The sequence below is a fragment of the Chinchilla lanigera genome, unplaced genomic scaffold (assembly GCF_000276665.1).
Source record: "Chinchilla lanigera isolate Chin_1 unplaced genomic scaffold, ChiLan1.0 scaffold00076, whole genome shotgun sequence".
NCBI lineage: Eukaryota > Metazoa > Chordata > Mammalia > Rodentia > Chinchillidae > Chinchilla > Chinchilla lanigera.
The window spans coordinates 10,438,102-10,448,354 of record NW_004955477.1 but is presented as its reverse complement, the minus strand read 5'-3'; the positions used below and the strand labels follow the sequence as shown (position 1 = coordinate 10,448,354).

The 10,253-nt window shown below is 40.6% G+C and overlaps 1 protein-coding gene across 5 annotated transcripts in view; it reads left to right on the top strand.

Annotated features, from left to right (window-relative positions):
* The window catches only part of Cfap46 (cilia and flagella associated protein 46), a 104,642-nt gene that overhangs the window by 69,061 nt on the left and 25,328 nt on the right, over positions 1 to 10,253 (top strand). For 4 of the 5 annotated variants that reach the window (XR_001230822.1, XM_013503031.1, XM_013503028.1 and 1 more), the window contains exons 36-41: positions 90 to 287; positions 396 to 502; positions 1,131 to 1,307; positions 2,330 to 2,465; positions 7,179 to 7,367; positions 8,219 to 8,407. Coding sequence is in view for 4 of the 5 variants with exons in the window: in XM_013503031.1 (XP_013358485.1) it covers positions 90 to 287; positions 396 to 502; positions 1,131 to 1,307; positions 2,330 to 2,465; positions 7,179 to 7,367; positions 8,219 to 8,407 (996 nt within the window). In the remaining variant the exon portion in view is untranslated. The remainder of the gene's footprint in view (positions 1 to 89; positions 288 to 395; positions 503 to 1,130; positions 1,308 to 2,329; positions 2,466 to 7,178; positions 7,368 to 8,218; positions 8,408 to 10,253) is intronic. The other variant, XM_013503030.1, reaches the window with a different exon arrangement.

Sequence of the window (10,253 nt, the reverse complement as noted above, 5' to 3'; positions counted from 1 at the left end):
TTCTCTCTCTCTCTTTCTCTCTCTCTCTCTCCTTCTCCCCCGCTATATGTATATATGTATATATATATATGTATATATCTATCTTTTAGGAGCTCGATGATCCTTGTGCAGAATCACAATGCCTGCTCCTTCTAGCACAGTTGGCCAACAAGGAAAACAACCATGGACAAGCTAAGAAAATGATCGAGAAAGCCCAGAGACTGGGTGGAAATGAGGAGTTTTGGTACAATTCAACTTTAACTTTGGCAGAAGCAATCTTGTCCACAGAAGATGAGGGAAGAAAGGTGGTAAGGCGTGTGCTGGGTACATCAGAAGTGGTGCTCAGTTCGGGGACACAGTGGCAGGGGGTCCTCTGTCCCTGGCTCCACAGTAATACTGATGCCGGTTATCTCCAGGTCAGCTGTCTGTTTAAAAAACTCATAGCTACCTTCACAGTCCTCCAAAAAGAAAGGTCTAACCGAATGCCCATATTGGAATTCATCACCACAGATCTGGAAGCCAGGTAACATTGCCAGTTCCTGTGAGGGTTGTGGTTACTTTCCTACCTGCTAACTTTAGTGTTGTATTTCACACCTAGGGTGGTTCAGACATAACAAGGCCACAACCCCCTCTCCTGACTCCAGGGTACTGCAGAAAGCCCTGCGTACCCTCCAGCTTCCTCTAAGAGGCAGGCCTGCATTCACATGTGCAGCCTGCATGGCTTGGACAAAGGCCGTGGACCTCAAAACATGGGAGCTCCCTTGGCTTTGCAGGTGCTGGCTCTGGCTCAGGTTTCCTCAGCATCTTTCCCATAGCTCTGGAGCCTCTACATCCCATTGCAGTGCCTCTTGGGTTTGATCATATATAGTTCATCCTTTCAGCCTGAGTGTTCTTTTATCCACTTGCTGGTTATTTGATAGTGTGTTTTATAATTTTGCATTGAATCTAATACAGAGAGTTGAGTCTGTTAGTCTCAACTCGTGATCAAGGAATATAGCTGTAAATTTCTGCTTTGTGGCAAAGACCAGAATGAGTTTGATCCAGCATCACTGGGCACACACTGGCGACAGTGAGTGTTGCCGCAGTCTGAATCTTTTGATTCTGTGTGGGGACCTTCGCCTCGCAGCCCCTGAAAGATATCTGTCCAGCAGGTGTGTGAGCCTTCAGATCCAAATCATCCAGGGCTCAGCTGACAGCGAATTCCCTGAGTGCTTAGTTTTGCTGAAAGAGCTGGACAACTGCCTTCTGGAAATGGAGGAAAAGTTTATCAATTGTGGCTACAAGAAAAACTGTGTTGATATAAAACTAGAGCGTGCAAAGATAAAGAGGTAAGGACCTCGCCACTGATGCTGCCTATGACAGAGGAACTGCACCGTGGTTTGCTGCCCTCAGCAAGACTGTCCACGGCCCTTTGTCCACTACAGCTGCTGCTTTCTCCAAGTCCTCACTGATCACAGATCCCTTGTTTCAGTGGCCACTCACCCCCTGCAGCCCCTCAGAGTCCCAAGCAGCTCCTCCCAGTGCCACCTCACCTGCATCTCCCAAACCACACCCAGTTTTCCTCTTAACTCAACACCCTCCAGGTCCCTGAGGGACCTCCTCCTGGCACTGGCCCTGTGGCTGCCCACACCTCCCTTAGGCACACACTTTGGGGATCTGTAGCCTCCATGAGTCCTCCAGCCTTTGACTGCTCCCTGCTTCCACCCTACAGGAAGGAGGCCACTCAGCTTCTGCAGACACACATGCCCCACCACCCCGACAGATGTACACATGTTCACTTAAGGGTCCCGCTCTGCACACCCTAAAACCATCCACACCAGCCCTATCCCATTTCCAGGGTACAACCAACCTGATACTGGTAAAGCCTCACAGATACCTTTCTGCACTCCACTCAGCCACCTTCCATCTACCCTGACTACTCACATGCCTGTCTATATAGAAGCAAATCCAAGTAGGCGTTACTGAGCCTTCATGAGGACTAGTAGACTGACACTTTGGAAGCCCCACCCAAATCATGTCCAGATGTAGTATAGTGCATCTTGAAACTGTGGGAAAGGCAGGGAACTAGGTGGCTAACCAGCAGACTGGTGTGGTGTTGCCTCATCAGATGCCTTTTGGGCACAATTTCATTTTTCATAAGCATAGTGTCATGGTATACTTGCTGATATTCTGTTGTTTAATCTTTGCTAATATCTTGGTCATATCTTTACATTAAAACACCTAATCACAAAATTCTGAGTACTAAGAAAATATATAGCATAATGATGTGGAAATTACATATTTATATATTAGTACTAATGACACATACTTAACATCTTTGTTCTAAATTCCATTCTTACATTGTATAAAGGTTATGTGGCAAAACTAAGGAAGATGAAGAGCAAAAAACTGTATATCACTTGGAAGAATATGACTTGGTCCAGAAAGCTGTGGCTGAGGAAGAAGAGATATTTCACAGAACTCAAGGGTTACTGTCCTTTCAAGATGTAAGTACAAATCCTGGCTTCTTGAGCACATCTTTGTCATTCCCACCAACGTGTACCTACTCACTGCCATAACACATCTGACCTCCGCTTATGGATGAGATGGAGTAACAGCAGCTAGATTTACTCTCTCTTCTGAAACAAGGGTTTTCAAAACCCTGAACTTCCACAATGACGAACAGAAACTCCTGAGCTAAGGTTCAAACTCACTGTGGCTACGGGGAGGGGAGCCAAGACTTTTAGTTACGGGATGGAGCTAAGAGTCCAAGAAGAAAAAAGTAACTAGAGTTGAAAGTTAGATCCCAAGAAAGAAGAATTGCACAGAGATCTTCCAGGGATGACCCAGAGTGTCCCGCTAAGGACTAATCAACACATTCCTGGGAGGAAGTTGTCCAAGGCTTGGGAAGAACCAGCTGAAAGGAGTACAGGGAACAGGGCTTAGTGCTCACTCAGGAAAGGATCAGCTGGCTGGGGAGCTTCAGTGTTATCCACAGAAACCTTCTTTAAACATAAAAATATGAATAGGTTAGAAGTAAAAGGATAAAAAAATATCTCATGCTAGCCCTGATCAAAAGAAATCTGAAGTGGTTGTGTTAACATCACACAAGAAGGTTTTAGAGCAAACATTATCAGGGATATGAAAATTCATGTCATAGCTAGAGTAAAGGAATGTAGTAATAATAGGACATGGTAATTTAAACATTTATGTACTTGATAACACACTTTTGAAGTTAGTGAAGCAAAAACTGATAAAGATTGCAATAGAGAAATAGACAAATGTATAACTCTAGCCAGGGATTTCTATACTCCTCTCTCAATTATTAGTGGAACAAGTAGACAGAAAACCAGCAAAAAATTAGAGGATTTGAAAACTGTTGACCAACATGATTAACAGATATTTATAAAATGTTGCAAATGACAACAGCAGAGTACCATTCGCCTATGTGCATGAAACATTTTCCAGCATAGACCATAGTCTGGACCATCAAACAAGTCTCAATAAACTTAGAAGACCTGAGTCCTACAAAGTATATGCTGTCATCACAATGGAATTAAATTAAAAATTGAAAACAGAGCTATAGAATAGATAAATCCATAGACACAGAAAAAGGAATCATTGCTAGGGGATAGAGTGGAAATGCTGAGGAGTAACTTAATGGGCCTCCTTTTGGAGTAAGAAAATGTTTTGAAGTAGAGAGAGATAATGAATGCTTGCACAATTTTGTGAATCTACTAAGTGCCACTAAATTGTAAGCTTAAAATTGTTAGTTTTGTCTTATATGAATTTTACCTTAATTTTTAAAACCAAAACCTATGTATGTAGAAAACCCCAAGTACTTGGAAAGTAAATATCTTACACTCAAATAACTAAAAGGCACAGAAGAAGTCAAAAGGGAAAGTACTTTGAACTAAAGGGAAAAATATCAAAAATAGTTTAAGAAGTTATCAATTCAGTCCTTAGGGGGGAAATTTACAGCACTAAACCCCTGTATATGAAAAGAAAAAGACCAGAAATCAGTGACCTCCACTGCAATCTTTAAAAAGTAGAGAAAGAGCAAACTAAATCCAAATAATCCAAATAAGTAGAAGAATAGAAATTAAAGATCAGAGAAGAAATCAGTGGAATAGAAAACAGAAAAATAAAAAAGAAAATCAACAAAATCAAAATTCATCCTTTGAGAAAATCAATAAATTCAGATTTATCAAACAAAAAATATAGGACCTAAGTAGTTAATGTCAGAAATGAGTGATACAACACCTCCAAGGTTTCCACAGATATTGAAAAGATAAGGGAATGTTTTGAATTTGACACTTCAGATGAAGTAGACAAATTCCTTGAAAGAGACAGTTGACCAAAGCCCACTCAGGAAGAGATAAATGGATAGCTCTACATAAATTGAAGAAATTGAGTTTTTAATTGAAAGCATTCTCACAAAACACACATCAAGCCCAGGTAGCTTTACTGTGAATACCAAATATTTAAGAAAAAAATCATACCAGTTCTACACAGATTCTTCCAGAATGTTGTAAAAGAGGGAATACATTCCAACTTGTCTATGAGGCTAGTATAGCTCTGATTCTAAAATAAGGTAAAGACAGTACAAACAAAAGTACACGAAAAACTACATAGCAGTATTCCTTATGAACACAAGTCTAAAAATTCTAAACAAGACTTTAGAAAATTAGCATATATTAAAAAGATAACACAGAACCAGGGATATAGCTCAGCAGCACAAGCACCTGCCTGACAAGCACAAAGTACTGTGTTTTATTCCCAGTACCAAAAATAAATAAGTGAAATAAAATGAAAAGATAATGTAGTATGATTAAGTTGGGCTTATCACAAGAGTAGTCTTACATTAAAAAATATACCAATTTGGTTTACCATTTTTTAAATATTAAGAAAAATCATAAGAACATCTCAGTAGATGCACAAAAAGCATTTGATAAAAACCTAACATCCATTCCTGAAAAATAGTCTTAGCAAACAATTAGAAGAGAACTTCCTCACCCTGATGAAGGGCATCTATGAGAAAACTGATCTAATACCATGCTTATTGGTAAAAGACTGAATGCTTCTCCCTTTGAAAAGCACTAAGACAAGGATGTATCTGTCCTCTTACCACTTTTATTCAGCCTTGTTTTGAAGTTCTAGCCAAAGCAGTAAGGCAAGAAACATCATTTAGAATCTTTTAAATTAGGAATAAAAGAAGTAAAACAGCCTTTGTTCACAGATAACATGATCATATAGAAAATCATGCACAATGTATCAAAAATAGTACAGCTCCATGTAAGCTAAATTAAAGCTAATATATAAAGTTAACAGATGAGGGGCTGGGGATTTAGTGAGGGCCTGGCAAGCGTGAGGTCATGAGCTCGATTCCCGGTACCAGAAAAAAAAACAAAACAAACAAACAAATAAAGTTAGCAGGTGAGTTTAGTTAGGTTGCAAGCTATAATAACGACCATCATACATTTCTTTATAGTAGGAACAATCAATCTGACACTTAAAATTTAAAAAGTGTCATTTATGACAGCATAAAATGAAATTTGACCCCCCAAATATGAGAACTTATACCTAAAAGCTATAAAACATTACTGAGAAAATTAAACAAAACACAAATAAAAGACATATGACATTTACACATCAAAAGACTCAGTATTCATTAAGATATGAATTTTCCCTAAATTGTCTGCAATCCTGATCAAGATCACCCCAAACTTTTTAATACAAACTGAAAAAATTATTTTAAAATTCATATAGGAATTCAAAAGGCTTAATATAACCAACACTACTTTGGGAAAGAAAAACAAAATTGGAAGTCTAACACTACATTTTAAGTCATATTTTAAAGCTAAGAAGTCAAGACAGTGTGTTTTTAGTATAAAAGTAGACTGACAGAGGAATAGAAGGTAGGAGAATTCCTGCACAGATGTATAGATGTATGTAGTAGACTTATTGTCAATAAAAGCATGAAGCCAGTCCAGTGAAAAAAGGACAGTTTTTAAATAGTGCTGAACAATTGGATATGCACATCCAGAAAACTGAAATTCAATTCATATTTTCTACCATGTGTAATAATAATAATAATAATAATAACTCAAAGTGTATTATAGACTTAAACAAAGATCTAAAACTATAAAAGGTCTAGGCAAAGATTTCTTATGTATGACACCCAAAGCATAATTCATAACATAATAATTTGATAAATTGGAATTCTCTTCAAAAGATAAGGGTGAAAATATAGGCCACAGAGTGGGAGAAAATATTTGTAAATTATATATGTGATAATGGAATTATATATAAAATACATTCTGAAACTCTCAAAAGTTAATTTAAAAATACAGTAAAAAATGAGCAAATACTTAAACAGACATTTCCTCAAAGAAAATATATGGATGATAAATAAACACATGGAAAGACAAACATCACTAGTCAGTTAAGAAATAGAAATTATAATCATCATGAGAAATTACCACGCTCCTATGGTACAATTTTGAAGACTAACCACACTAAATGTTAGCAAGGATGTAGAAACTGGAACCTTATACACTGTTGGTGCGACAACCACTTTGGAGACAGTTTAGCAATCCATAGAAAGCTCAACACAGGTGTACCGTATGACCCAGGTATTCCACTCCTGGGTGTGTACCCAAGAGATGAGAGAGGATATAGCCACACAAATGCTGGTAAGTGAAAATTTACAGCTACTTTTTTTATAGTAGCCTCCAACTGGAAATAATACTTGAGTGAAAAAACAAACTATGGTACATCCACACAGTGGAATGCTACTCAGCTACAAAAAGAACAAATGTACTCACAACAACATGAAAGAATCTAAAAATAATTCTACTGAATGAGACAAGCCAGACAAAATACCACTCATGTGTGATACTACTTATATAAAATTGTAGAAAATATATACTAATATATAGTGCCTGGAAATAGAGAAGTAGTGGCCTATGAGGGAGGGAGGTTCAGGAAGAAGGGAGAGGAGGAATCACAAAGGGACATGGGAAACCTAGAGAGTGGAGGGTAGTGCATTTATTGTCTCTGTGGTAGTGATGTTTTGGGCTGTGTTCATCAAAATGTGTCCATTTTACACCATAGATATGTGCAGTTTATAATATGCCAGCTATGCCTCATCAAAGCCATTAAAATATCGTCTCATCAGAAAGTGTCCAGTGCATTGACTGTGCACCTGGCCATATCAGTTACAGAACATCAACACCCCCCTGATGCGGAGGCTGGCCCATCTCAAACTCGGCTTTGTGGAGACTTGTCTGGACATGCTGCAGCTCATCTGGGAACAGGCGCTAGAGCAGCGACTGGAGCAGGGGTCCTTGGAAAAGCTGCTGGCATACTATCTGCAGAGCCCCAGTGACTACACGACCACTGGGCTGGTGATTGTCAGGCAATCTTAGTACACATCTTCTATGGGGAAGCTCTTCAGGCCAGACATCCTCTGGTCCACTTGCACTAAGCACACCCTGCACTCTGGAGGGATGGGATCGGTGGGGACCTGAATGCACCTCCTGCCTTTGTAGCTCTTGATGGCTGGATGATGTAGCTTCCAAGCCTTGGAGCAGAAAGGCATTGTCCGGTCATTCAAAGAGATTTAACTGGCTGATTGCATGACGGTCTTACTGGGAAGTTCTTCCCGTGTGACCTCACTGCTGTCCTTCCCAGGCCTGGAGTGCACTTCAGCTAACTATACTAGTGTGCAAAGGAGCTCTATAAAGGTGAACTACATTGTGTTTTTAAAAAAATACTAAGCTATGGACAGGAGATATAGTTCAGCAGTAGCGAACTTGCCTAGTGGGCACAAAGCCCTGAGTTCAGTCCCCAAAACTGCAAAAGGGAAAATATCTTTAAAAACACAAACTGAATATGGGAAATACCTCTTTTGAAGGAAACATACTTTTACATTTTACATTTTCTTACATGTCATGAACTATGAATCAAATTAATTTGACACCAATATAAGTCAACCAAAGATAATTCTCAAATGGAAATTGGTTTATTACTCAGCTCCAATTTAAGGTTATATAAGTAGCCTTCTGTGACCTAACCTTTGGGAGACCCCTACTGTACCAAACAGGACCCCGCAGCACAGAGGTATTTGTCAAAAGTGCCCCAGACGTCCCCTCCCCAGCACTGAAGGGTGTGGGCTCACGGGCTTCCTGAGCTTCCCCTGTGAATGGATGGCTGCCCAGTGGGTTAGTGGTAACTGCGTCTCCTTGTCTTCCTGAAGCAATGGCTCACCCTGAAGCGGACCCTGGCGCACACAGCACTGGCACAGCTGGGAAGCGTGCAGCCACTGTGTGTAGGCTGCGTGGAGATCCGTGCTCGGCTCCTGGGCCTGTCTGGGAGGGCCCTCCACCTACTGGCCATACAGGTGGACCCCTTGCACCCTTCCTTCCACTGGGATGAAGGCCTCTTGGTAGGTGCCCTGTTTTCTACCCACTTCTAGGGTTCAAGCACCACCTGTTCCTAACGAGCACAGGTGTTAGGTTTGGGACCATCTGTTCTCATTCTGGAACTGGGATATGATAGACTTTTTGCCATCCTCAGTGAGAAAGAACATGACTCTAGCATCTCCCCACCTCAGTGGCTCTCGCCTGGCCATACACAGGATCCTGGGGAGATTCAGAAAGCCCGAAGCCCTGGCCTGGGTGTACTGAGCTCTGGGTGCTGAACCCATACTATCATGCAATGGGACAGTCCTGTCCACCTTCACTGCTCCTTCACCCACCACAGAGCCCAGGATCAGTGCTACCGGGACTCTTTGAAATTGTGAATGAAACCTTTTCCTTCTACCTTACCCAAGGCCCATCCCTTTCAAGAGCCCCACCAAGGCTGCCTCACAGGACTACTGAGAGCTTCTTCTCTCACAGAAGCTACCTGCCCACTGGGGACCTTGGTGACAACCCCTGCAAGCCCTGGAGGCCCCAGGTCTCCTTCCTGAACACCTGTGTAGAAGTAGTTCCTGCAACTGGAAGGCATCTGCCTGGGTGGACAAACCAAAATGTTCCCACAGACCAAATCCTTTAGGAAGAGTTCCTCAAGTCAATGCAGCAGGCTCTGCACCCACCAGGCTCCACACCAATGCAGTTCCCCACAGGGTCTAAGCTATGAGCTGCATGGGATGGTGGAGACAACCCCTGTGGGAGAGGCTGTCACAAAACATGAACAGGAGTGCTCCAGGAAAGGCACAGATTCTGCCCCAGGGCCGGGGTATCCATCCCCACCTCTCACCTCCTTTTATCTGCTCCTTTCCTTGTTTCATAGATGTGTCTTATTCCTGTTGTCTATCTTCTTGAGACCAAAGCTTCAAACACTGTCTTCCGGGCTATCTTCTTATATTCCAAGTGGTATCTTTCCTGTAAGTCCTGTTTTGGCCAAGTTTTGATGTTGTTGTATATTAGTATCTTCATTCTCAGCATGAGTTTAAGTATTTTCTAAATTCCATTGTGATTTCTTCCCTAACAAATTGGATGATTCTATCTGAGTTTTCCAATTTTAAGGTGCTGTTTACAGGCATCTTCCGTCACTGAGTTCTTATCTGATTTCACTGTAACTAAAAAACAAATCTCAGTGATCTTGGTTTTGAGATTTCTCTTTTTTTCTCACACAATGCCATTTTTAATTGATTTTATTGGTACACTTTAGATATACATAATGATAACATTCATCATAGGGAATTTGTGATATATCTTGATTCTTCTTTATTTCCTTTCCCCTCCCCTCCCTTCAACTCCTCCTTGTTTACAAAGCTTTGTTTCCATTTTTTCAATCTATTTTTTTTCCTTTTCCCTTCCTTCCTTTCTCCCTCCCTCCTCCCTAGTTTCCTTTCCCATTTGAACATTTTTTTCCTGTTTCACAATATCTATTATACATTTTGGTCCTTATCTACACTTTCAGTTTCTCACAACAGAGACACCATGTGATATTTGAACATGTGTATCTGATCAGTTCACTGACGAATATGGTCTCAAGATCCATCCATTTACCTAAAAATGACTCAAATTTATCCTTCTTTATAACAAAGTAGTACTCCGTTGTATAAAAAATCCACATCTTTATCCATTCATCAGTTGATGGGGATTTGGGATGTGTCCAAGATTTAGCTATTACAGACTATGCCACTATAAACATGGGTGTGCCTATATCACTATGGAATGATGTTTTTAATTCTTTTGGGAAGATACCATATGGGGAATAGTTGGGTCAGATAAAATCTCTAGTTTTAATTTTGTGAGGAATCTCCACACTTATTTCCACAGTGG